Source organism: Aspergillus tubingensis (genome assembly GCF_013340325.1).
Source record: "Aspergillus tubingensis WU-2223L DNA, scaffold_8, whole genome shotgun sequence".
NCBI lineage: Eukaryota > Fungi > Ascomycota > Eurotiomycetes > Eurotiales > Aspergillaceae > Aspergillus > Aspergillus tubingensis.
In genome coordinates, this window is record NW_023336282.1 from 5,178,238 (window position 1) to 5,204,666 (window position 26,429).

The 26,429-nt window shown below is 45.8% G+C and overlaps 9 protein-coding genes across 9 annotated transcripts; 4 read left to right on the forward strand and 5 right to left on the reverse strand.

Annotated features, from left to right (window-relative positions):
- Positions 1-3,549: 3,549 nt before the first annotated feature.
- On the reverse strand, positions 3,550-5,726 carry AtWU_08010 (HET domain-containing protein; the record flags this gene model as incomplete). The annotated part of the gene is made up of 4 exons (XM_035503119.1): positions 3,550-3,684; positions 3,743-4,209; positions 4,267-5,217; positions 5,273-5,726. The coding sequence occupies 4 exons, from the start codon at positions 5,724-5,726 to the stop codon at positions 3,550-3,552; spliced, it is 2,007 nt and encodes a 668-aa protein (XP_035359012.1).
- Positions 5,727-7,930: 2,204 nt separating this feature from the next.
- Positions 7,931-8,494, reverse strand: AtWU_08011 (glycosyltransferase like 2 family protein; the record flags this gene model as incomplete). The annotated part of the gene is made up of 1 exon (XM_035503120.1): positions 7,931-8,494. The coding sequence occupies one exon, from the start codon at positions 8,492-8,494 to the stop codon at positions 7,931-7,933; it is 564 nt and encodes a 187-aa protein (XP_035359013.1).
- A 1,929-nt stretch (positions 8,495-10,423) lies between these two features.
- AtWU_08012 (LysM peptidoglycan-binding domain-containing protein) lies at positions 10,424-11,104 on the reverse strand (the record flags this gene model as incomplete). Its single annotated transcript, XM_035503121.1, has 1 exon — positions 10,424-11,104. One exon carries the CDS (start codon positions 11,102-11,104, stop codon positions 10,424-10,426), a length of 681 nt encoding a protein of 226 aa, XP_035359014.1.
- Positions 11,105-13,277: 2,173 nt separating this feature from the next.
- AtWU_08013 (sulfatase family protein) lies at positions 13,278-14,753 on the reverse strand (the record flags this gene model as incomplete). The annotated part of the gene is made up of 1 exon (XM_035503122.1): positions 13,278-14,753. The coding sequence occupies one exon, from the start codon at positions 14,751-14,753 to the stop codon at positions 13,278-13,280; it is 1,476 nt and encodes a 491-aa protein (XP_035359015.1).
- A 743-nt stretch (positions 14,754-15,496) lies between these two features.
- AtWU_08014 (putative rhamnogalacturonase) lies at positions 15,497-17,312 on the forward strand (the record flags this gene model as incomplete). Its single annotated transcript, XM_035503123.1, has 7 exons — positions 15,497-15,938; positions 16,004-16,082; positions 16,133-16,368; positions 16,483-16,535; positions 16,594-16,807; positions 16,864-17,169; positions 17,224-17,312. 7 exons carry the CDS (start codon positions 15,497-15,499, stop codon positions 17,310-17,312), a joined length of 1,419 nt encoding a protein of 472 aa, XP_035359016.1.
- An 875-nt stretch (positions 17,313-18,187) lies between these two features.
- AtWU_08015 (putative MFS transporter) lies at positions 18,188-19,897 on the forward strand (the record flags this gene model as incomplete). The annotated part of the gene is made up of 1 exon (XM_035503124.1): positions 18,188-19,897. One exon carries the CDS (start codon positions 18,188-18,190, stop codon positions 19,895-19,897), a length of 1,710 nt encoding a protein of 569 aa, XP_035359017.1.
- Positions 19,898-20,891: 994 nt separating this feature from the next.
- Positions 20,892-21,883, forward strand: AtWU_08016 (RTA1 domain-containing protein; the record flags this gene model as incomplete). Its single annotated transcript, XM_035503125.1, has 3 exons — positions 20,892-21,066; positions 21,118-21,366; positions 21,423-21,883. 3 exons carry the CDS (start codon positions 20,892-20,894, stop codon positions 21,881-21,883), a joined length of 885 nt encoding a protein of 294 aa, XP_035359018.1.
- Positions 21,884-22,675: 792 nt separating this feature from the next.
- On the forward strand, positions 22,676-23,981 carry AtWU_08017 (pepsin-like aspartic protease; the record flags this gene model as incomplete). The annotated part of the gene is made up of 4 exons (XM_035503126.1): positions 22,676-22,768; positions 22,819-22,940; positions 22,992-23,530; positions 23,599-23,981. The coding sequence occupies 4 exons, from the start codon at positions 22,676-22,678 to the stop codon at positions 23,979-23,981; spliced, it is 1,137 nt and encodes a 378-aa protein (XP_035359019.1).
- Positions 23,982-24,618: 637 nt separating this feature from the next.
- Positions 24,619-26,385, reverse strand: AtWU_08018 (ankyrin; the record flags this gene model as incomplete). The annotated part of the gene is made up of 1 exon (XM_035503127.1): positions 24,619-26,385. The coding sequence occupies one exon, from the start codon at positions 26,383-26,385 to the stop codon at positions 24,619-24,621; it is 1,767 nt and encodes a 588-aa protein (XP_035359020.1).
- Between the last annotated feature and the right edge of the window lie 44 nt (positions 26,386-26,429).

Here is a 26,429-nt window from a genome sequence, read left to right on the forward strand (position 1 = left end):
TACTGATTATGTGGCGACCACTGGGGTCGGTTTCCTTCGAGGCGGGAAAAGGTCGGAAAGACACATACCATACGGCCGAGGTGCAGCCCGATGTGCCAGGTTCAAGGTACAGGACAGGATTTTCCGAATGGCTCAGAAAGTGGCCATGCAGGCGGTTTCCCTGGACTTCGCGACAGGCTGTGGAGTGGACACGGTCCGTTGTAGTACAAGATGGCAAAACAATGCACGGTCACCTGCTCAGGCTAACCCGTCGGCACGACATTTTGTCGGCCGGGGCCGGCGGTGAGCCATGACGTCAGGGCTTCACCCACGAGAAGACCAATGATATCGCAGTATGTTTCCTGGCAATCCTCCCAATTAGGTCTAGTCAGGCGGCCAACTGGTTTCTGCCTGCATTCTGCCGCCCTTCTCCGGCCGGATCCTACACTGCTACTAACACTAACAGTAGACTCAGTAGTCCACCTCCTTCTCCTTCACCCTCCATTTCCCCAGTCCCTTCTCCGTGTCCCTCCACGGCAATTCCAAAATGTCCTTCTCCTCCACCATGACGCAGGGCTCAGCTCGCGTGTCAACTGACAACGTCACTTTACCCTTTGATATTGTTCCCCAACGTCATGGTCCATGTGGTGACTGCCAGATGCCCTCCCTCATGTTATTGAGAATGATATCGGGTTGGTCCTTGCAATTCGGTGTCTAGCCTCTTGGCTGCGAAGCTAATCCGTACATGGCCAACCTCTATCGGCTTGAATTTGGAACCATGCAGCTATTCCGTCTCCCTTGTGCCGCCTGGACTCGCATCCCGGCCTCCCGATGCAACCCGACGCCACACCTAATGTTGACCCGAGGAACGACATCGCCTCGAGGGGAAGAAGTATGATACGTCTCAACAAGGTTCACGCACATTATGGTCCGGATAAGTTCTATAGCCGCCAATTCTCCCTCTGGTCAGATGGACAATATTCCTCTATCAACGCCTTCGAGACCATAGGTGAGTACATCAATCATCCCACGCAGTCTCATTCGCAGATAAGTCGAGACTCGAGTGGGAGGAACAACATTTCCGTAACCATGTTTCCTTTTGGTGCTCCGCGTTTCTCGCCCCCGCTCCCTCCATCGCACTAAATCGGTGGACCGCAACAAACTATTTCATCGGCGATTCTCATTGAGTGAGTTGTGACCCACAGTGCATCATCCCCTTCCCATCCACGCAGACGGCCATCCAAACCTGTTCCGCCTGCAGTGTTGATTATCATATGATATTCAAATCCATTGCGCTATTTGTCGCATTCGAGTCTAGTAACATATGCTGTCCATATGCGTACCGGTCCCTCGGCTTCAAGAAACTCAGAACACACGCCTTCGTCTCGGCTCTGCGGCAGGATTCACTATCCTACGACTGGGGTGGTGTCGGAACCCGAGCAGCCTACTGGTAGGAATTCGCGCAGCACAAGGCTCGGAGCAATCTGCACCGTCGCAGTCACGCATCCGGCGCGCTTCGTAGTAGCCTCAGCTGGTTTTCAGTATCCTGACACCGTATCTGTTGTGGCGCTCAGTGCACAGTATGCTTCACGGTGAACACAATCGGTTATTAATTCAATTGTGATAGAAATTCTTATTTGCTGAATGGACACAATACACGCAGATCTGGTATAATAGGGTATACATCCGAGCCTGCCCTGTACAATAACGCCATTTCTTACTCCTAATCGCACAGAGTAACTTCCTCGGTTGGGCCACTAACAGCATGATTCGAACAGGAAGGTCGGCGCAGTAAGACGGTTCCGCTAGCCAACTAAAGATCCTGCTTTGGACGCTAATCCCCACTTGTGTAACCAAGAGCTGTCTATCCTACACTACATACCTCAGGATACGTGCACCTTGCTTTACTGACACAGATCGTGGCAGTACCTGCCGTGCGCCCGATGTCCATCAATCCCAAATTGTGCTAATGCATCATCAAGCATCGCCCAAGGCAAGCCATAAGATTATAGCGTGTCGCCAAGTCCCATTGGACAGGGGGCCCTGGTCATGGCCGACGCGTCGGACGGAGGCCATCATTACCACTTCCGGGATAGTCGGGCGACACCGACGGTGCTGCCGACCCAGCAACACAGTTCAAAGTTACACAAAGATTGAACTGAAACCCAAGATGTAGAATCATCTTGGGCAGGCATGTAGACCGCCATAGGAAATACATACGACGCGTTCCTGGTGTTGGTGAAGAACACTATGGCTGGTTTTGCAGTGAATGTAGAACAGCCACGATTGATCGAGCAGATTGGGAGAATCCGCTGCTGTAGAATGAAAGGATTTTCACCCCAATCTCGCAAGCCCATAGAAACACATCGAAACTCATACTATCCGTGTGCCTATCGGAATCCCAGCTAGCGTGTACTTCGGTTACATTCCGGGGAATGGAGCACAGTAGTACCCACATGTCCGGTCTGTCTTGTTTTCCGATAACATGGTGGGATGGATTTTCTGGTCCTATCATTTCCTGGTTCTCGTTCTCTATAGCCGTTCCTGGCTAATAACACACGGAAATTATCTCCAATATACTTCGCACGCCATCTTGACATCCAGCCATAACCGGTCTTGTAGCTTGAGTATCCCGGCTCTTAAGTGGTTTCTTGCTTTACCACTAACCGCCGGAAAATTGCTGGTAAGACCATGGGCCACTGGACTTTTATGTTTCTCCTTAGTGCCATATAGTAACGTAGCACACAGCGTTCCGACTTCGGACGGAGTAGTATTCTCATCCATGCTTTCGCAATATGTTTACTTCTCTCGGCCTAACTTGCGATCCGGTGGTCTCACTACATCGGCCATGAAAAAGAAGATCAGTAACCCCTTTGGCAGCTGATGACGCTCGGGTAGGTCTATTTCTTCTCTATTCCCATGATTGTACACGTTTGGTAGCATGCCATTTCCTGGTTTCCAAATATTTCCAAGGATAACTGGCACTCATTGCGCTAAGACTTGAGATTTCTTAACGAGGTATTACTGACTGTTATTCTAACTCCGGTAGTCTAGAAGGGGCAGTACCTGTAGGCGTTGTCAGGCAGTACACCTATTAGTCGTGTTCTATGGGGATGACTAGCCATCACAGAAGGCAATGCTAGGTATCTTTTGATAGAGTTGAGTATAAAATCCCTTTCCGAAAGGAGGTTGGCAATAAATCGGTAGACAGCTTGTTCCTGCTGGTAATAAATACAATGGATAGGATTCTGGTTAAGCTCGCGCGAAGATTACCTCATCCCTTATAACTGTTTGTGGTACTCTCTGTCAAGGAAGGGAACAACTGGATCTGAACTATCTAGATCTCAAGAGAATGGGTTGGATGGCTGGAAGGGATTGTGATCAGAGAGCCGAAGGACCAGCTGACCCTGGCTAAAGTGAATGTCTCAGCACTTTGGGTAGGGTTTTGATCGCCGTTCCTTCTTAGCAATGCCTCTAGTCGTGTTATATATCCTCCACCTTGTGAATATATTCCCCAAATACCCCGCTATACCAACGTAATAGTAGTCGTTTCAATATCGTCCCAGAGCTCTAAGCCTCCCGACGCGCAAGTTCCCCAGAGAAAAATTCCTGCTCTTCGATAGTTGCCAGATGTCTCTGTCGGTAGCACAAGTAAGCCCAACATGCGCCATGAACCAACAAGATGATAATATCTCGGTTCATAGTCTGCGCAAAAATAGCTAGAGATTAGAACCAGGGACAACTGGGCAATTTCCTGTCCTACTTCAAGGAGAATATCGTCATTAGTTGCATGATCTGTCCAGTCGAAGCGAAGATGGGCAAGGTACTCTCCATCGTCTGATGTAAGTTCATAAGGAAAGTCAACGCCAAGGCTCGCTTTTCGGCGGCGATGCATCTTCGTAGATGAAGGTAACCGAACAAGTTTGGTCCGCAGTGAGATGAAGCCACTGTGCACTTTCCCATATCGATCCCGGCCCGTCGTTGTCCCCATAGATGCGATTTGATATTCAGGTTTGAGGGCGCAAAGTCTAGGCCAACTGACCGGATTGGACTGGGATGCCCAGCTCCACGTGGGGGCCAAATACTCCTTTGGAGGTGTCAGGAAGGACGCTAATGTTGTCAATCCTTTCGGGACCCAGAGAAGGTCAGTCTCAAGCTCGTCACTCCAAATGCCGGCCAAATATTTGCCCTCCGTCTGTGATGAAAATTTCCTAGCCAATGCGGATATTGCTGGTATTGTATCACGCGAATAAGAAAATTGGCGAGTGGAATATTCTTCAATCATACAGCGCCATCCATCCGGAGATAAGGAACTTTCGCGGTGTTCTCTATCTATGTGGAAATTTTGGCCCCAGGGCTGACACATATCATCGAATGACATATCCTGTGAGCGCCGAAATTGCACGTCAAGCATATGCACCATTCGTGTGCCGAAAAGGAGTAGACGAGGGCTACACAACGCTTCTTGAAGCGTCCAGCCACGAGTGTTCCATTGACTTTCTTTCAGATCGCAGTCGAAGGCGGATTTTTTAAGATATCCAAGACCGAGAAATTTTGACGGATATGGGTATTGAGGAAGGCCCTCAGGCGGAGACTTGTCATACTCTTCATCGTAGTACCCAGTGACGTGGTGTATGTAGTAAAACCCGGATATCAAAGGGTTTAAAGTTGACTGAAAAGGGACTTTGATAAGGTGTCGCCGTGGCTGAGTGAGAAATCCGCTTTGGCATGAATTGCCCTGCAAGGCACACAGGGTAACATACGAGTTCTCGTATATTTCTGCCATCTTAGCTGATTCTCTCTCCCAGTCATCCTGACTGTCCTGTACAATGCATAATGCATCCACCCAGAGATAGCGCACGCGTAATGCCCGGCAAACGAGGACCGCGTCAGAGACTGTTTTAGGCAACGATTCCATTTTAATTTCTTTCATATGTTCACGTAATGACGCTTTAGTTGTCTTGAGCTGCATTGCTGCATATTCCTCACTGCCCCAGCAATAGCTGAGAGCAAGGTACTTGCCTCGGTTTGCCCATTTGTGGGACCCTTGGTTGACCACTAGGCGCATCTTTGAACGAGTCAGCCAACAGCCAACATCTATCACGCGGGTAGGAAGATGTGGGTCTCTGGATAATCTGTATGACTTCTTTGCCAGCTTGCGTAACTGGGCCCGGCCTTTATCAGAGAGAGGATGAAATACAGGCGCTCTCTGAATGCGAAGCCAGCTTCTGCATGGGTCTATTACTGGGTCAGAAGTGTATCATAACAAGCCGATACCTAATGAAGTGCCTACCACCTATGTCAGCCTGCAAATCAAAGCTGACTGTATATACGGATTTGTCGTCATCCCGATCCCCTTTGAATTTGAAATGAACGGCAAGATGTGACATTGTAGAAAAGTCCTCATGGGACAGTCTTTGGGGACAAGACTTGTAACAAATGGAAAACTTATAGATCAACACGCTCTTGTGCTTGGGATCTGCTCTGCGTTCGAATTGGACTATCTTCTCATGCATGGCAAGGCACATGCCACATCCCGATGCAGCAGAGGCTGACATGACAGGAAGATTGGGCAAATTGTCAAAGAGATTATAATCCAGGAGAATGCATTCCTTTGAAGGATCTCGATCACATTTATCAAAGATAACCACGGGCTTGCCCCATGGGCCTTGTGCCACGCGGCCGTGTTCGTCGTCATTGAACTGGAGGACTGCGCACCTCTGGCAGAGTGAACTAGATATCTTCATTGCCGGAAGTAGCGAAGAAAAGGGAATATGTGTTCACGTTCAATAGCAGCGTTCTCGGGTATCTGTTTGAAACGGAGGGGCAAGGTGACAGCTCACATTCCGCAGCCTGACTAATTAATGTAACTGGACAACGAAGCAGTGTGACAACAAGCCGGTGCAGTAATCTTCACTGCTTTGAACCTCTATATAATATAATATATGATATATTTAATCTTACTTAATTCAGTTAATATTAAAGTTATTTAAATACATGGAGAGTTTTTCTTGAGATAAAAGACTAGTATTTATCTATAAAGTCTTTAATTATAATTAATTTATTATTAAAAAGATATGTGCTGCAGTATTTGATATTAAGATAAGTATTTTAAAAAATTATTTAAATAATATTAAATCTCGCACGGAAGTAGAGATAAATTTAAGAAAATTATTTAATAATAATAAATTAGTCTTGAAGCATAGGATTCTTGAATTAAATTTATAAATTATTTATTTATTATTATTAAAGTATAATATCTTACAGAGGTTTTTCTAGTATTAAAATTAAAGTTAAAAAATATTTTTATCAGTGAATGCTGGGTTAATTAAGTTATTTAATATTACTAAGCTAAATTAAAGTTTAAATATATTTAATATTTTAATTATTAATATATAAAGTGCGAGAATATTAAAATTATAAATTAATAATTCAGATTAATATAGAATATTATATAAAAATATAGGATTTTTAAATATAATATTTATAATATAAATAAAACAGATTTTTAAATGGAAATAGTATTAACTATAAAAGTTATTTATAGTACTGAATTATATTAAATAAATATAAAATTTATATAATCTGGAAATCATGAATGGATTACTTTAATTATTATAATTAATATTAAAGGAAGTATATTATTTCTATAAATTATTTTTATAAATAAAATATAGTAAGAGAAGTAGTTTAAAGCTATTTTTAATAATTAATAAATTAGTATTAGTAATAATAGATAAATAAATAATAAACTTATATTTAACTGGCTTTAATACTTTAATATTTATATAATTTTTAAAATAATAGATTAGTATTGTCTTCTTATCCTTAATAATTATAAAAATTATTTAATTATTAAATTTAATTAATATTATAAAAAAATTAATTATTTTTTATATATATTATCTTATTCTTTCTATAAACTTTAACTGCTTGATATTACTTGTTTTATATTATTAAAAATTTTATATAGCCGTTGAATTAAAGATATAATTAATTAAGATATTTATTATATATAAAAAAGACTTTCTATATTATTTTAAAAAATATATTTAAAAGTGTTTAATATAATAAATATAAAATAAGATTTTATTATAATAGAGTTTTCTCTATATAATTTTTAAAAATATTTTAATATTTTAAAGATTTGACTTAAATACCTCTATTATCTTTAATATTATTATTTAATTAATTTATATATTTCAGTAAAATATCTTTGATTCTTTATTAATTAAATAATTAAAAATAGAGATTAGAATATTATAGAAAATTAGATTATTCTTATTTATTACTGATTAAATATTTAAAAAGGTTTATAAAGATACAGAAATAATAATATAAAATATTATATTATTTTAATAGAAATTAAATTAATTCTGTACAGTAGATTAATATAAAAAGAATAAAAAAAAGATCTTGAAATACTTTTTATAAGAAGAAAATATCTTAAATAATTTTACTGTATATTATATTACTCAGAAAAAGAATATTGAGGTTATATAAATAATAAAATATATTTAATATTAGCTACTATACTGCAGTAATTGTAATAAGAAAAATTATAATTATTTTAAATATCTAGATAAAGTTAATATCTAGTTTATTTGAATATAAGTTATTTATATAGTATTTAATTGCTTTAATTTAAAGTGATTGTTGTAATATAGTAGGCAGAATGGTGGCTTGTTTGTAAGAGTTGAGGGTTGTTGTGCTGGCTTGTTGTCACACTGCTTTATTGTCTGATTATGTTAGCTGCATTAACTTAGTAATCATGTTAATTTAACTTGGACTGAATACTACTAGTGGCTAATAGAGACCAATGTCCCAAGGCGTGTTACAGGGTGCTAATGAGAATAACATACTAGGGTTATATACCTGGATGCTTTCTGAATCGACATCCCGCTCAAAATTCATCCACCCCTCTCTAATATGTCCCATCTCTTTGTGAGGCTCATCTCCCTTCGCTGCCATGGTGTGAGTATATTCTGTCCTTGATTTTCGAAAGGCCGTCTCTATCGCCTTCCATTGTCTCCATGTGCTCCTTCGCCACCCATCCTGGCGTGTAACCACCACCGAAATCGATCACCCACGCATCCTCGTTCCTGTCTACCAACACATTGTCCGGCTTTACATCTCCCCAGATAATGTCAGCCTCATGCAGCAATTCCACCGTTGTAGTAATTTGCTCCTCCCATTTCCTCCGCTGCGAAATTGTGACTTCCTCATGTAGTGCACATGAAAGGGTAAGATTGTCGCAGTCTATCAACGATATCAAAATGCCGATAACATGACGGCAGTCCTGAGCAGCATATACCACGCCGATGAATTGGGGTACACGCACTTGCGCATTATTGCTCAGTCCTTTCGTTTCCATTTTCTTGTAAGTATCCAACTCACGAAGAAGCCCTCGTTTCGTGTAGTTGTCTTTCAAGAAACACAGCTTTCCATCGACACAAACCTTCCTTGGGTAGTTGGAATAACCATATTCCCCCTCGTTGAGGCACTGCTGTACCATTTCTGGTGTGAAACTACCCCAGCTAGGATGAAGAGCGAAGTCGCCTATGTCAATACCCGTTTCGCGCAGCGTCCTTCGAGCATTATAATCGCATCAGGGTTCCATTATTTCATCGACAAAGTGAAGCTGAAAGTAATATGTTTCCGGATTGAGGTAATCACGAAGCGTGAAAGCTTGTCCATCCAATGGCGGTGCTTCAACTTCAGCAAGAATAGGAAGGAATGGTGGTACTATCCAGTCATAGAATTCATTGTATGTGGTTTCCCAGTCATGGCCAAACAAATCGTTGATAAATCGCGCGTACTTGGTGAAAGATAACTCTGAGTTGACGAAGTTCTTAGGGCAAATTTCTACCCGAAAACGCTTGCCTTTGCACCCAATGTCGAGCCGTGCCCACAAGTCGTGTCTGCCATAGAGGATGTCCTGGCTTTCCAGATAGGACTTGGGGCTGTCATTTTGGGTCCTATATGCTGACCGCGAGTTTTGGTGCAAAGGGTGATTGGTATGTAGGAGCGTAGGTTTGAAAGCATGTAGGTTGTCGAATGGGGGCCAGGGAAGTCAATGTGTTCACTTTCGGTGGCTTATACAATATAGCAAGCACAGCCACTTGTTCAAACAAGAGAGGGTTGTTGTAGACTTATTTGTAGTCCTACTTCTACACACCTCTGGCTCCTTAAGTTTGGTGAAATGCTCAAGACCACACCATGGGCTAGCAGCGACCAGAACTCTTGGATAAGATTATAACTGTAACTGTTGCTGTAAACGTCCTCTCATGATCGGCAGCCGCCTTACTCTGATCAAAATTTTGTTTCGGGATATTCCGACAATAATGCAAGAGAGACGATTTGTCTCTTTACTCAAGCGCTATATAAATGTTAATCCTGCCTGGTTATTCAAAGTACCAACGGCAAATCAGCCACCATCGAAACTATAGTACTAGCGCGGGTCCAGTTTCGGCAAATCCCGTCTACAGCTAATACTATTCGCAAAAGGCCAAGCACAATGTGTTACTCATCCATCCGATTCCACCATTGTGGCCACGTCTGGCAATCCATCACCAACTACTGCCCAAAAGCACGCCCAATGCAAGGCAGCAGACGATGTGCACCGTGCTCTGAGCACAGCACGCGCCATTTTACCACCATTGGAGCACTTTGTACTCGAGAGGACTGTGTGACGAAGGACATGTGTGATAGGGGATGGACCTGCTGTAAATGTGGACAGGACAACATCGTGCGTCACTATGTATGCAGTGGTCCACCCTCAGCAGTAGGTGAAAGCGTTGGCGGAAGGAATCGCTGCATTCATGTTGTTTGCTTGGAATGCCGATATACATCTACTCCTCCGGAGGATACATACCCGATGCCTACGGATCGTTGAACGCGATACTGGCATGTCGTTGGATCAATACATAGCCTTCTCGTTGAAGTTCGGTATGGGTGGTGGATGGTGTATTGCTCTGATTGAGCGGCGTTGCTAGTGACAAGTCGCTTATGATAAGTCGCTACTCTGCGTCATTCTTGCGAAGATCAGCTACTAGGGTTGAGATTAGATTTAGGGCTCTAGCCTTGAATGGCACTATTAGAATCCGGCAATGGATGAATAGAAAGAGAAACACCCATCCCTCACACACTTTCATCACTCCCATACGGTAGTTCCCTTGGTGTAACGTTAAATATTTCTGCAGTAAGCTTGCTTTGTGTTGCTGGCGGCTTTCCGATCGAATATACCACATCTCTGCCTCACTTTTGATTATGAACAAGGAAAGACGTAGCAGCACAATGGTGGTTGCGAAAGTGTCCCCCACAACGCACTAAATTAATAGTCTAAGTGAATATTCTATCAAGAAAGACAATATAGTACATGGATTATGTACAAAGACATCCTACCCCCCATCCTCCCTTCAACATCACCGACCACATCCAATCCCTAAGAAATAACAGTAACATTATCACCCAAGTTCCTGCAGTTCTTGGGCAAAGTAATAACGGCACCCTCACCCCTAGCTACATCCGAGTGATTATAAGTCGGGTTAAACGCCATGATCTGGCCCACAGTGGAGCCAAACTTGTCCGCTAGATCTTTGTAGGTGCCGTAAATAAGTTGGTACGGCTCGACCTCACACGCACTAGGACTGCATTGAGGGACCTTCAGCTCATTGTTCACCTGCACCAGTGCATCAGGATCACTGACTCCACCCTGAGCAGTTGCGGAGAGGGCGTCGACAGTGATGTTCAGTCTCAGGGCGATAGTCCGGATAGTGTCACCCTTCACGGTGTAGTAGGTGTGAGGACCACCGGAAACGCAGTCGGCGTAGTTGTCGTTGTGGCTAGGAAAGAGCAGACACGTGGAGTTGTCGGGGGTGCATGTCTCCGGGGGGATGAGCAGCTGTTCTCCTGTCAAAAAGGGGATCATGGCATCGGCCATGCGATTGAGTCGGGCAATATCGCAGATTCCGCGGTTCACCGAGTTGGAGACGCTGGCCATGGTGTCGCCTTCTTGGACGGTGTAGAGACCAACGGTGCTGTTTAGGTGCGAGCGGTTGCAGGTAGGCGCGGCCGTGGCTGCTGACGCCAGGAAAGGCATTGCTGCGAGGGATAAAAAGTACATGGTAGAAGAATTGAAGTCAAATGAATGGACTTTTCAAAGAGCGACAAGGTTTGGAGTTAAGGGAGTGACTTTTTTTGCTGTATGATGAGCGGATTGTAGTTGATGGGATTTATGGGCGAGGGCGCTCTCAATTTATGTTCATACAGAGATTGCGTCCCTTCCGTGGTCGGGTCGTTGGGGATGATGCGTTCAATGTCGCAACCAGATATTCGATGGAGGAAGCTCCGGCGATCTTTCTCATACGCGTAAGCTTAAACTATATTGCAGACTCGGAGATAATGGCTTCCCGCGGGACGGCCCCGCAACGGCGATGATCTTATCCCAACCGCGTACCCTTACAGTCGCCATCTGGGACTGGGCCCCGATGTTTGCAAATCCCGGTGCTTATACTGGATGAACTGAGTAACGGGGCTGTGGTGTGAAACGAAGTGGATCTGGACAAGTGTGTGCTGCATGTTGAAGAAGCTATGCTAGGGTAGTGGAAACTGATAGCTTTCAATCCCCGGCAGTCGCGGGCAAGCTACTGCAGATTGTACCTGAAAAGGTAAATGGGTATAGGGAGCAATATATATTGTGGGACTACTTTCTGTTCCTTGTCAAAAGTTAAGAACTTGGAATAGATTGACTTATCGGCCTTTCTTGGTGTCGTCCCCCGTATTTATCGGCTAGTCCGGAAAAAGCCTACTTAGGAGATAAAACAAGCGTTTGGTTTCGGGGAGGGTTATTCCGAGCACAGAATTTGACATGACACGGTCGTTAACACTTCTCAAAGAGCGAGGATGATGTATCTAACAAGTAGTACATAGTCCATCAAAGACTTAAGGACATCCTATAATCATCTTGGCATAAGCCCCGGCATCCGCCCGGCAATGGCCGCCAGGGTCCGCCGGGATGCCGATCGTTTCTTGCCCCGGATATCCCCCCCCCCCCAACAGAAATCCGCATTCGGGGGTAGCTTGCGAAGGGGCGGGACCGTATACCCGAGCTTCCGGCCCGGGCGCGCACGGCAATGACAACCTCCTAATACATGAAAAATGAAGATCGAATTGAAATGTAGTGGGAAAAAGTGAATTGAATATCCATTCAATAGTATAATTCAAGCAATGTCACTCAACTATCCAAGGTTGATGCTCCTTATCCGTTTCTTCTCCAATGTTTTTCCTGTCTCGCTGTTGCATTGAGTATTTAGATATTTCAAATGAAAATTGCTCATTTTACTTCATCACTACTTGCCTATATTTTGCTACTTTTAGATGGTACTAATTCCCCATTCATGGCGATCTATACGCTGTATCGAATATATATCCCTAGTCTTTCCTGTATAGAGAAGATCTGTCTGGCACTTTGGGACAGATAAATGATATGCTGGTACTCGACTTCCAATGGCGGGTTTTTTGGAGCAGAGCACGAAGAACTTGAGTAACGCATTACTACAGCACTGAATCAGTGAAAAGCTACTTGTTCAGGGGATTCTAGATGATCTTTTCTCGTATTTGGGTAGCTGTATGCGGTGGCTGAAGACATGGCGATCGCGTAGTGTGATGATCTGACTGCATCATTAGTGTAGTGTAACGAGATAGACCGTCTCTGTTGGCTCAAATACCTGTTTCCTTTCCTCGTAACACACAGTCTCTGCAGTATCCGGACTCATGATTAGATGTGTGGTTATGGTGTGCTGAACTATTAGCAACTCTCTAGTATGCATAGTGCTGGTTCGAAGAGGTGAGATGAGGGCAATGACCACCTCTTGACATGATAGCAGCCACTCTGTAGGCGTATAACGCCATTTTCGTACTGCTTGAGTGTGAAGTGTTTCGCGCCCGATAGCAGAACGTGCCACGTCGTCCTATCCTGCATAACATACATATGCATATGCGGAGTGCGGACAGCCATTGTGCAGGCCGAGCTTAAAGTACTACATGAAAGAATGACGCAGGGGTTGAATTCAATATATTTAGATGAACCACCACAATTTTCAAACTTGCTTTAGATGAAATAGCACTCATGTAATGTCGATAAACGAGTCTAGGTTAGGGCACCACGCCTTCTCAAGTGGAATAGGTTTATACAAATGAATGACACCTAGGGAAGAATGAGGAGAAATAATTTGTATTTACTTCAAAAGCGTCGCTAGTAGTAGGGTGTGTCTCAATCAGAAGATACTGAACGAAAGCTAGTCTCTAACTTCGCTTCCCCATGCGATATTATGCGGGACTACCGGTCCGCTCTTATTGCCCGGATTCTCTGGATCAAAGTCCAAGCGGTCGGGAATTCTCAAACCAGCTGGTAAATGGTAACGAACAAACCAGACAGAGACACCATCCTTGTACAGCCATGGGTCCTCCGTCTGGCGTTGCCACGTTTCCAATCGCGACCTGAGGTCGTCAAGAACGGCTGTGTACGCTGGATCCTTCGCAAGATTGTGAACCTCTCTAGGGTCCGCCTCCAAGTCGTAAAGTTCCTCTGGGGGGCGGAAGAAGTAGTCTCTTAGCTTCCGTCCGCCGACCATGATGTCTGTGTCGCTTGAATTACGGATATCCTCCCAAGAGAGGGATCCATACAGGTCAGCTGCGAAAGGGAAATCCAAACGCCAGGCCAGATTGCGGTGGTATTTGTACCGACGATCGCGAATGAAACGTGTGGGCCAGTAATTCGTTACTTCATGGAATGTGTGCGAGCCAAACGTCTGGTTGAAATCTGGCAACCCGTTGGAAGTTCCAAGAATCGGTAGAAGGGATCGGCCCAGTCGCTTTTTCTCTGGATCGGTGACCTCGGGATGACCGACAAAGTCAAGAATAGTAGGAAGAATGTCAACATAGGAGATCATGTTTGGGCTAACGGCAGGTGGGGTGTTTGGTTGTCTAACAATTAAAGGAAGTCGGACACCCGCATCATAGAGTGTTGTTTTGGAGTTGATGAAAGGCGGGCCATTATCGCTGATGAAGATGACGAGGGTCGAGTCTTCTAGGCCAGTCTCCTTCAGAGCATCCAGCACAAACCCGACACCTTGATCAAGACGATGAATTGATTTGTAGTACTCGACCAGTTCAGAGCGAGTACCGGGGGTATCATTGACGAATGAGGGAATCGGAACATCTTCTGGTTCGAGATGAAGCTTGGTGATTCGAGGATCATAGTCATCCGTGTTTCCAAAGCCACCTCGAGTTCGGTCGCGATGAGGATCGTGATACCCGATAGTCAATGCAAACGGTCTGTCGCTGGATTTTGCTTCCTCGAGAAACGATCTGGCCTGGTCGGCAATAACAGCAACATCGCGAGTGTCGCTCTCCTTGCGCAGTTGCCAGGGATAAACAGCAGATGGCCCTACATGAACCTTGCCCAGAATCCCCGTCCAGTAACCCGCTTCATTCAATAGATGAGGTAAACTCTTCACGTGGTCAAATGTCACGAAATGATGACGGTGGCTCGCAAGCCCATATTGTCCATTCTGGTGGGTGTGAAGACCGGTGTAGATGACAGAGCGACTACCGCTGCAGGATGCCGTACTTGCGAATGCATAGTCGAACCTGGTTCCCTGCTCTGCGAGCCGATCGAGGTTTGGCGTTTGGGATGTGTTGTCCCCGTAGCAGCTGAGTTGTTTCCCCAGATCATCTGCGATCAACAACAGAACGTTCTTCTTACTCGCCATTGTTGTGGAAGAAGCAAAGTAGAATAAGACTGCGCCAAAGTCCCTGTAACTCGTGGATAAAGAAGGTAAGAAATGCAAAGTTCCAAAGGAAGACGGAGTGCTGTGGGAAGCTGTCCAAGACCCCTGTTGAACCCCGCTTAGGATCACTTACCCTCGCATGGGCGGATAAGGAAATACCTCACAAGCTCTAGGAGCTAGCACTTAAGGTAACTACTGCAAATTCCACCTATAGGAAGAGCTCCAATGCTTGGACTTCGGGTAATTGGAGGTTCGGTTTAACCCGCTGCATCAACGCAATTCCGTCAGCAGATGATGTGCTTCCCGGGCACACAAACACCATAACACCCTTATCAAAACCACACTTCTTCTATCATGATCTCGTAAGTCGACATATCAATATAAATTAATCACGCCATATACTTTACACAGTCAATATATTGCTTTCATGTTGCAATGCGCCCTTAAATTAGGAATCACTGAAGAAAAGCTGAAGTTGGAGGCATGTGCCTGACAGGGTCCACTTCTGGTATACTCTATGCTATGGTAGCTTGTGTCATCACAGAAAGGAGCTATCATGTAGTACTACCTGGAACCATGCATGATATTAGTTGAAGCATTAATCAGGAATATATAAATAATGAATTCGAATTTCATACCCTTGTTCGAGGAATGCTCCTCCCATCTAAAATATATATTTCTTCCCACGCAAGACAGAAAATCCCCACCGCATTACAAAGCTCTCAATGCGTTTAACCTCATTGATTCCCGTCTCCCTGCTTGCTGGCCTCACGGTCGGTCAGCTGATTGGCCCGGTCGGTCCAACGACCAATCTTGAAGACAAGACCATTGAGTGCAACATCCTAAATTATGGTGGTGTTGCCGATAATCAGACGGATGTTGCAGCATCCATCGAAGCCACTTTCACCGAATGTGTAGTGAATAACCCCAAAAGTCGTCTTGTTGTCCCCGAAGGCGACTATTTGATCAAGCGAAGTGTTGTTTTGAGTAATGGAACCAATTGGGCATTCCAGCTTGACGGTCTGATCACCGCGGCATATGGTGGAAACTGGACAGTCGACCGTGAGTTGATACTCCAAGGGTTTGCGGGAGAGCAAATAATAAACTCTACCATCAACGGCGAGGGTGACGGAAAATTCTTACTAGATGTGCTTGTCATCGTGAACGGTATGATTTATCCTCCGTTACTTGATAAGACATTACTCAGGCTTATTCGCTTTCAATTTGTGCAGCTGTCGATTTCGAATTCTATTCTTCCAACGGGCTTGGTGCATTTCAAGGCCAGGGATATATCTATCGAAACTTGGACAAGTGAGTTATAAGAAATCCTGTTCCTAAACACAGCTGATGAGCGTTCGAAGTACCGACCGCCCTCGACTTGTCCGGCTTATTTCGCCTACCAATGCCTCCGTGCATGATTTGATTCTTGTGGATAGTCCCAAGTTCCACATCGTGTTTGATTTTGCTGTGAACTTGGAGGCATACCACCTTACTATCCGCGGTGCTAATCTAGGAAGCTATGATGGAATTGACGCCATCGGCACCAACTATTACATCCACGATAACGAGGCAAGTAGAAAGTCCATAGATCCACGATGTAACAGGGGCTAACAATGAGACCAATAACAGGTCACAAACCGTGACGAATGTGTCTCGGTGAAAAGTCCTTCCCATCATGCTTTGGTCGAGAACCTGGTTTGCAACCAAGCAGGCTCTGGTGTTTCAATTGGCAGTCTCAACGTATCCGCGGAAATATCCAACATTGTGGGTTTTAGCAGTTGTACATCCGTGATAGGTCTTGGCAGATACTGATATGAAACAGGAAGCTCGCAATATCAGCATTATCCAGGGCAACAACATCGCCTTCATCAAGACGTATCCTGGAGGATCTGGTTACGTTAGGGATGTCACTTTTGAAAACTTCCGATCCCTGAACAGCCTGTACGGATTGGACATCAACCAATACTGGCAAAATACTTGGGAACCTGATACCGGCTCCGTGACATTGAGCAACCTTGTATTCAAGAACTTTTCAGGTATCTGGGCCCTTTTATTCAATCACGTCATTGCCCTTACTCACGCGCAAACATAGGATCGGTTGCCGATGGAGCACTCCGCCCGCCATTGTATCTGTTTGCCAGTGACTTGACCTTTGCAACAAACGTCACCGTGGAGGAATTCTCTGTATGGACTGAGACTGGTACGACAGTCGTGAATAAGATCAGCAACATCTTTGGCACTGGAGATGACAGCTATGGAGAAAATGATGGAATTGAAACTCTGCAGTCTGGAGAGTCGCCGTATACGTACACCAGCACCTATACTATCACGGCTTCTCCGACCAATTGGCAAGCTCCGTCAACCCCAACCTGGGCCTTACCGAGCACTGGATATGGAAGTAAGTCAAATGGTTGTGTTCGTGCCGCTGAACAGAAAGCTAACTAGTCAATAGCGGCGTCACCCATCCCGGTCTATACTCCTGCACCCCTTTGGCGTCCTGGTGGAATCGACTACAATCTTCATTACTGGGGAAGCTTTTAGTTAGATCATCGGCACAACTGTTCGTATAACGGATGTCCGGTATAGCAGGAGAGAATGTATAGATAGACTTGGCTCGATACAAGCTCATTCTGGGCTTTATTTTAAGGCAAAAAGAGCGATTATTGTCTCCCGTTACTAGTATAAAACTCCATGACGTATTGTGATAATGAACGACTGGTCTCCAGATCATAGTTCCACTTTTACGAACACTTATAGCATCCTCTCACATGTTCTTATCACCCCATCCAAGTATTGCGTAGGATAACACACCGCTGGCAAGTGGATGAAGGAGATACCAAACTACGCCAATTCCAAAGCTGGCTCAGTCGAAGTACTGTCTACAGCACTAGCAATTTCCCACCAATCCTGATAAATAAATTTGAACGGGGTCTCGACTGTCGGTAAATGAAGCAAGGAGGGGCACCGACAGCGTTCAGGGTCTTGGGTGGGCTGTGATTGGAGTAGCCCTAGCTTGTGTCATCCGCGCTTACATGACGACGATGGTCAGCAGCAGCAACACATGGTCGGTTTGCGCCAACTTAGACTTAAGCAAGTTGGGAAGCAGCTAGCTCCTATCGTTGTTCATTTAATATAATTTCACTACTATCTCATTAGTACATTCCTGCTTAGAACTGCCAGTATAATATGTTTGGTCGTACTTTGATAATGCAAATGCCCATCACCTCATCGCCATCGTCGATCACGCATCTCCGTAATTTAGCCTCGAGGGGCTACTGCCCTATGTACCCATCGCATGTATATAACTTCAAGATAACCAACGTGCATTCATCTCTAGCAAGCCATACAATCTCGGTCGGGCCTGGATTAGCTGTTATACCGTCTTGTTCTTGTCTGGTATACCGATCGCTCTGACTATGGAGCGAAATTCCTCCAAAGCTGCGTCTTCTCTGGATCGCGATCACCAAGTCGACAGAAGCCAAGACTTGAAAGATGGAACCTATGTGGCCCTTGCCGAGCCGGATGATTCCCCTGGCTCCGATGCAGTCCTTACTTCTCTCTTCCGTCGGACCAAGAAACACGACCCCGACGCCATCGCCACCACTAGAAGTGTATTCGACGACCCTTCCCTCGCACCTTTCTACCAGCCCCATCCAAAGTATGAGAATCTTCATCGCTTCGATCCCAGCGCACGATGGACCTATCGGGAGGAGAACAAAGTCCGACGTAAAACAGACTGGTCAATTCTTCTCTGGATCCTGGTTATGTTCTTCGGGTTGAACCTCGATCGAGGCAATCTGAGCAACGCTAACTCCGACAATCTTCTCGGAGATCTGAACCTGACTACGGACGACTACAACAACGCACAGAACATGTACCGCGTGGGATTCCTGATTGCAGAGATCCCTTCGCAGATGCTTGGAAAGGCAATCGGTCCTGATCGGTGGATTCCCGTTCAAATCATCTTGTGGAGTTTCGCGTCCGGGGGACAATTCTTCATGCACAACCGAGCGGGATTTTTCGCGTGTCGATTCTTCATAGGGCTGTTCATGGGCGGCTTTATCCCCGATTCCATCTTGTACTTATCCTATTTCTATACAAAGGCGGAGATGCCGTTCCGCCTGGCACTGTTCTGGTTCACTGATTCGATATCTGGAGTGATCGCATCTTTCATTGCGTACGGTGTCTTGCATATGCGCGGAGTTGACGGGCGGGAAGGATGGAGATGGCTTTTCCTAATCGAAGCGCTGATCAGTTTCGTGATCGGCTGTTTAAGCTTCTTGTTTCTGGTCCCTGGACCCACTCAGACCAGAACGTGGTGGAATCCGAAAGGTATCTTCTCGGAAAGAGAAGAGACTATCATCGTTAACAGAGTGCTGCGTGATGATCCATCGAAGGGTGACATGCACAATCGCCAAGCATTGTCCCTGGGGATGTTGTGGAAGAGTCTGAAAGACTACGATCTCTGGCCGATATATATCATCGGGATCATGTTCGAAATCCCGACTTCACCTCCGAAGTCCTATCTGACCTTGTCGCTAAAGGCGATCGGCTTTTCCACGTTCCAGACGACCCTTCTGTCCATTCCGGTGACTGTCTTTGCCGCTATTAACCTTGTGCTCGTCGCGCTCTTATCTGAGTTCTGGGGCCAAATCTCAATTGTCTGTCTCCTGACACAGCTGTGGTCACTTCCACTCCTCATTGTCCTCTATACATCTGCTGGAAGCCTTTCCAATTGGGGGCTCTATGCTGTCTCATTTATCTTGCTGGGCTGGCCAAATCCGCAAGCTGCCCAGGTGAGTTGGTGTTCACGGCTAAGTAACAGTGTCAGAACCAGAGCAGTCGGTGCTGCAGTCTTTAACATCATGATTCAACTGTCTGGAATTGCCTCTTCCAACATTTATCGATCGGATGATAAGCCTTTGTATCGCCGTGGAAATAGACAGCTGATTGCCATCAATGTTGCCACCATCGTCATGTACGCGTTGGCCAAGTTTTATTATGTCTCTCGGAACCGGTGGAAGAAGGCTCAATGGGACAAGATGACGGCCCAGGAGAAGGCGGCTTACTTGGAGACAACCACGGATGAGGGGAATAAGCGACTTGACTTTTATTTCGATAGTTGAAAGAGTTATCATGCCGCTAGGGAAATGCGCGGGTTGGTAGGAGACGTTCATGTCAAAAGGGTTAGTGGTTAGTAGCGGACCGCGTTAGCGAAGGGGGACTGTTTGTCGACAGGACAAGCAATGGATATAAAGAATAATCAGGGAAACCGCCATCCGTACATTGTCGTGACCGTAGTGAACACCTCAATTCCATTTGATCAAAGAATTCATTTATCAGAGCGAGCAGTAGAATGTGTCGTTCGTGCCTTCGGTTATCACACAGTGGAATACTTGTATGGTAGCAATAAATTCGAAAACAGCAGTTGTCATAAATAAAATCAAGGAGCATATGTTGTTCGGCAACAAATGAAAATTTCAGATTATCTCGGACACGAAGAAATTCTTCCTCGCTTTATGCACTTTTCACGGATTCTGGTCGTGGTAGATAGTTAAATTTTTAAGTTGGGCGGAAACGAAAACGAGAACGAACCAAAATAGAAACAAGGGTCCTCCGGCTTAAACGAATATACGAGTAGACCCCCACTATAGATCTTGGATCATCGGCGAAATGGTCACCAAATATTCAGGATAGGATGCTTACATCCAATAGCAGCTACTTTGTAGACAATAGCGTCTGTTTCAAGCTTCTTGATCCGACCGACTTCTAGACCCGAATAAACCACCCCGTTTGCTGGGCGAACAATGCTAAGGCCATAGTACCCATGAAGTGTACGCTGTAGCCCCATATTATCGTACTATACACAAAGTTCATTGCATAGCATTTCCTCAGCCTCGCCTGTGCGGGTCCATTTTCTATTAGTCTGTTGTGCGAAGCCCCATGACACTATGGAGTGATAGTATAAGTACCCAGCTCCATAAGAACTTTCCCCGTCCGGACTTCGAAAGATTTTCCAGGCCCTCGTTCTCTCACTACGGTTTATAATTTTCTTCTCACACTCTTTCCCGATCTTAGATATCTGTATTTCTTTGTTATTACTTTTCACTGACCACAAAAATGCTGGGCTCCAGGGATCCTGAAAGTTATGAATTCGCTTTTTACCGCTATGACCCCAGCATGGGTGGCGCCGTTCTTTTCATCCTTCTCTTCATTGGCACAACAGGGTATCATGTCTTCCAAATGGTCAAGTCTCGCACATGGTTCTTCATTCCATTTGTCATAGGCGGTATATGTAATGATACTCCCCACTGGTCATAGCCTAGAAACATGCTGACTTTACTAGTTGAGATCATCGGATATATCGGACGTGCCATGTCCAGCAAGCAAAGCCCAAACTGGACGCTCGGACCTTACATTGTGCAGACGCTCTTTCTCTTACTCGCCCCTGCTCTCCTTGCAGCCTCTATATACATGCTACTCGGTCGGATTATCCTAGTGTTGCAGGCTGAATCCCACGCACTGCTGAAAAAGAAGTGGTTGACGAAGATATTTGTAACGGGCGATGTGCTTTCGTTCTTATTGCAGGGAGCAGGTACGTATTATCTGACCATATCCTTCTGTGCCTAACTTCTCTCTGACTCAATCCAGGCGGCGGAATCCAGTCCAGTGGCAATCTGTCCGCCATGAAGACTGGCGAGCACATCATCGTCGTAGGCCTTGTGATTCAAATATTCTTCTTTGCATTTTTTATGATCACCGCGACCCACTTCTACCTAAAGGTCAAGAAGTATCCGTTCCCGCGATCTTGTTCTCCACATATCCCCTGGAAGAAACACATGAAGGTACTCTACGCGACGAGCTTCTTTATCATGGTCCGTTCCATGTTTCGACTCATTGAGTACATTCAAGGAAATAACGGGTTTCTATTGCACCATGAAGCCTTTCTTTATATTTTCGATGCACTGTTGATGTTCATCACCATGGTCATATTCAACGTTATCCATCCGCACGAGATCGGCCAGCTACTACGTCAACCCAATGACTATGACATGACGAGTTTCTCAGAAGAGCAGACCCCAAAGCCCTACCAAGGGTACAATAATGTGTGAGAGTTGTGGCATTCCTGCTACACTTTGGTCGTTATCCAATCTGTCCCTGTTCGCGCTATATATATTACGTTCGTTGTCTTCTTTCCAGTCCCGACTCTTTATTACTTCTTATCTACATCTTAATAACACGTTAAATTTCAGGAGGATGAACAAGCCTTGCCAAATTGTGGGGCTTATAGCTTCATTCCCGTCACGTGACTTTTCGCTCAGGAGGCCGGGTTAATGCAATCAGAAACGATAGAATGATGACAGTTTGTACAAACCAGTTCTGTACCAACCAGGCTTTTGTTGCTTTCAATCTTATCGGATTGTGGGGTTCAATAAGTTATCTCGATCCTGATCCGTAGAGGCGGATACTCCGACAAGACATCAGGAACTAGAGCACAATAGGACTGGCTTACAGCGGTACCTCCAAAACTGGCCGTTCTTATACAGAATTGTCCCAATATCAGACCGAATTTTCTTGAGCAGTGAGACATGTCCGACTCTTAGCTGGGACTATTTTTAGCATGTCATGCCTTAGGTCGGATTCCGTACTTAGAAGGTTAGTGGATGTCTTGAGGGCTTGCACAAAATAAGGCTAGGATGAAACTGGGTGTCTCACTGGGTATCTCATTCGTCCAACAGCATCGGTTGTTCCGGCCCGCTAGTTTCCACCGCATGTCACTTGTCTCGGATTATTCTTGAAGGCTTGGCATTTCGATCTTCAGGGAGGCGTTGGTTGGTGTACTTAAATAGAGTCATTCACGCCATTATTTTCCCTCTTCAACTTGCGCGAATTGATTATTCAGTATGGCGTCTAAGACCCTGCTACTCATTCCGGCATTGGCCACGGCTGCTCTTTGCAATGTATTGGACCTCGATATTAAGGTCCGAAATGGTTATGTATGTGAAGTCTAGCTACCTCAAATTTGTTTGCTAACTCGTGGAAATAGAGGACCATCGAGGTTGACCTCGGAACCCCGGGAGGCCCGTTTGATTTAATGTACGACACTGGATCATCAACGCTCTGGGTGCTCGATAGCAATTGTACAGATGATTGTGTGAATGTGAGCGGGTTAGTTCATCACTCCCCCTTTTTCACTACTATATTACTGACATCTACCAGCTACTCTCGACACAGCTATAATCTCACTTCTACAGGCGTCGATTTGGGTATCGAAGACAGCATTGATTATAGCGGAGGCACCGTCAGCGGCTTTACTGCCACAGATATCCTCACTGTCCCAGACACCAATGTCTCCTATCGCCAAAGCTTTGCGGTCATCACCGACAGTACCTGGGCGGCATTGGCAGCTGATGGGTTCATCGGCTTGGCATCCTCCACCATCGCTTTCAAAAATACCACATCCGCCTTCGAACAAATGATGCAGGATGGACTTCTGGATGAACCTCGATTTGCCCTATACGCAGGTTCCGGGGTTTCGACCACGTCAAATCCTGATCCGGAGAATAACGGCGTGTTTACTTTCGGTGGTAGCCATGAGGATATTTATGCGGATGGTGATCTGCAATGGATGACTATGCTCTCCCCGTTCGAAATCTACAAAACGAACCTCCTTGGCATTCAGGGACACAACATCTCCAATGGCCAGAACATGTCAAGCGAAGTCCTGAACTGGTACGGCCAGGTGATTTTCGACACCGGTATGATCTCCCCTACGACACTATTATTCTTTTTGAAATACTCGGACTAACCTATTTGCTTGGCGTAGGCGCTTCCGCGATAAGCACCCCCAACGACCAAATTGAGGCGATGTATGCCCTCACCCCGTTTTCTTACGCCGATATCTCAGCCGGATACCGACCTCTGTGCTCTGATTTCAACGATACATGGTCGATCTCTTTTACCATGGGCTTCTACGGCGAGGGCGTTACCTTCAACTTGACCGGTGATCAGCTAGCTGTGCCTGGTTATCAGGACGACGATCATTGCTTCCCTCCTTTCAACCCGTGGGACAGCTACAATACTATCATTGGCCAGCATTGGTTGAGCAACTTCTATGCTGTTTTCGACTTTGGATCTTTTGACCCGGAGACATATGATATCCGTGTTGGGTTGGCTCCTTTGAAGAAGGAATACCTGCCCAGAGCTTGAACCAAGCTCTTCCATTCGCTTAGAAATTTGATAAAAGTCTCCAGTGCGGAGTTGAATATCTAATCGGTTAAGACGCTATCTATGTAAATGGTAATACTCCGTAGTAAGCATATCACGACGAATTTGTTTAGGCCTTCGGGCGGTAAGATTAGTGAGCCAGACGTAACTATTCCATGCCACAAGTTTCAGATTTTACGTCATGGGTATACCATAGAGGGGGGCTGATATAGCAAATAGCGTAGAAACACTGACCGAAAGATCATGGAAAGATCCTACATACTCATAATCTTGGCCTCATGCGACATTGATTGGGGCTGTCGGTGACCCTACGGGGGAGATCTCCGGGGAATGGGAACCATTACGTTTTGGCCAACATTCTGCGGATCTACCAGCCAGTGATTCGAGGACCTGCGTGCATCCGCAAGCCTGCATGTCCGACTCATTCGAGATAGAATGTTATGTTCATAAAAGTAGGTGTTTTAGCGTCATGGTTACTGTGCTGTTCCTTTTTGCGCTGGGGATGAAGGTCGAGGAGTGAGGTGTGTTGTACGGAATTGAATTAAAGAGGATTTTTAGGTGTTGACCAAAGTGCATAAATCAAGAAAGAGTGCTCAATACAATATTATATCAGAACTTCTCATTTATTAAGATCATACGGAAAGCCCTTATCAATTAGGAGATCCCTCGAAGACTTGCCAGAATCGGCACGGATATCTGGATCAGCACCTGTCTCCATCAAGAGATCCAAAACAACCGCGCGGATCTGGAAGGTGGCTGGCTGGTTTCCCGGTTTATAATAATGTGTCTGTATGTAGTAATACAGTGGAGTGCGGCCCTTGTTATCCTGTGCATTGATGTCCTTGTCAGCACCCTGAGCCAAAAGAAACCGAGGGCCAACCAGGTTCCTGTCTGGGTTGTCAAGAATAAGATGAAGTTCTGTCTGGCCTTCGGCATTGGGCCGCAACTGCGCGCCCGCCTGCATCAGGGTGCGAAACCATGGGAACATGTTTTCATTTTGTGGGAGTGTGTAGTGAAGCATGTTTTTTCCATAGCGATCAAGACTGCTCAGGTCAGTGCCCTTTTCCACGAAGAAGTGAAGGAGGCGCGTGCTATGTGCCTTGACTTCTTGATCCTCGTCATCAATGAGCCAACAATTGGCGAGGTGAAAAGCGATATGGCCGTCCTTCGTTCGATAATTAGCAAGATCCGCGACGTCAGCCGGGCAGGTGAGCGGCCAGAGGAGTTTGATGATATCTAGATGGCGACCATGACAGGCTTGGTGGACTGGTAGCCAGCCTTTGGTGTTCATCATACTGGGGTCTGCTCCGTGATCCAGCAGGAACTGCACAGTTGCTAAACGACCGCCCCCCGCTGCGGCATGAAGCAGGGAACCCCCTGGGGAGTCATTTGTCTCAGGGAGCTCTTCGTTCATGTCTATTATGGCGCCTTCACGCTCATAGAAATAACGGATCAGATGAGGGTCACCATTGCGCACCGCCCGAGCAAATAGGCTAATACCCCCTCCTCCCCCGGCAGAGCCGTCAGGGAGGTCCACGTCGTGGTCAACAAGCATCTTAACCATATCCAAGCCCATTGAAGTGTCAATGGTGGTGTGGATAATCGCTTTGTGCACAGTCCAAGGCGATGCATAGATGGACACAGGGGGCTGTGCGTTCGGGCGGGCTCCGCGGGCAAGTAAAAGCCGGAACGTCTCGATCCCCCTGGACCAGGATTCTTCTGGTAGGGCCGGTATTATCCCATGGTAAGGGTCATACTCTTCATTTGCAGCAGCATCAGCCAAAGCGCGGTCCAGGATATCTTGTGGTACTCCGGGGGCGGGGTAGTTATGGAGCAGAACGTCCAGTGTTTTCGGATGACGATAAAGTGCTGCTGCAGCGACGGCAAGAGGCCATTCGCGGCTGCCAATGGCATCTGAAGGTAGGCGTTCAATCAGCCGTTGAACGACAGCACGAGAGCCCCAGAAGGCTGCGGCCATAAATGGGGTGTGCGGCTCGCTATCCATATCCCCAAGAACGCCACGCATTCCGTCCGCTGAAACATCATCCAGGGTCGCATCTGCTCCCGCGTTGAGGAGAACATCCACCATCTCGGCAGAGTTGCTTGCGGCGACAAGATGTAAGGGAGTCAGACAAACTTCACCATACGGCTCAATGCCCTTCTGATTGACATCGAACCCGCGCGTAATCAGATAACGAAGAAAGTCTAGCCGGTTGCTCTTAATGGCTTCATGGAGCGCTGTTTCACCAGACTTCGGCAGGTCCACTGCTTCTGGGGAATCGAGGATCGCAGTAACGGCGGTAAGGTTGCCCACACGAGTCCATCCTATTAATTGTGAGTTGACATTCGAATTAAGGGGGTATGGGATTCTTGGGTAGCACGCCATGGTGCTCAAGTGCGTGGGATTTTGAAGGTGGGAAAAATGAAATT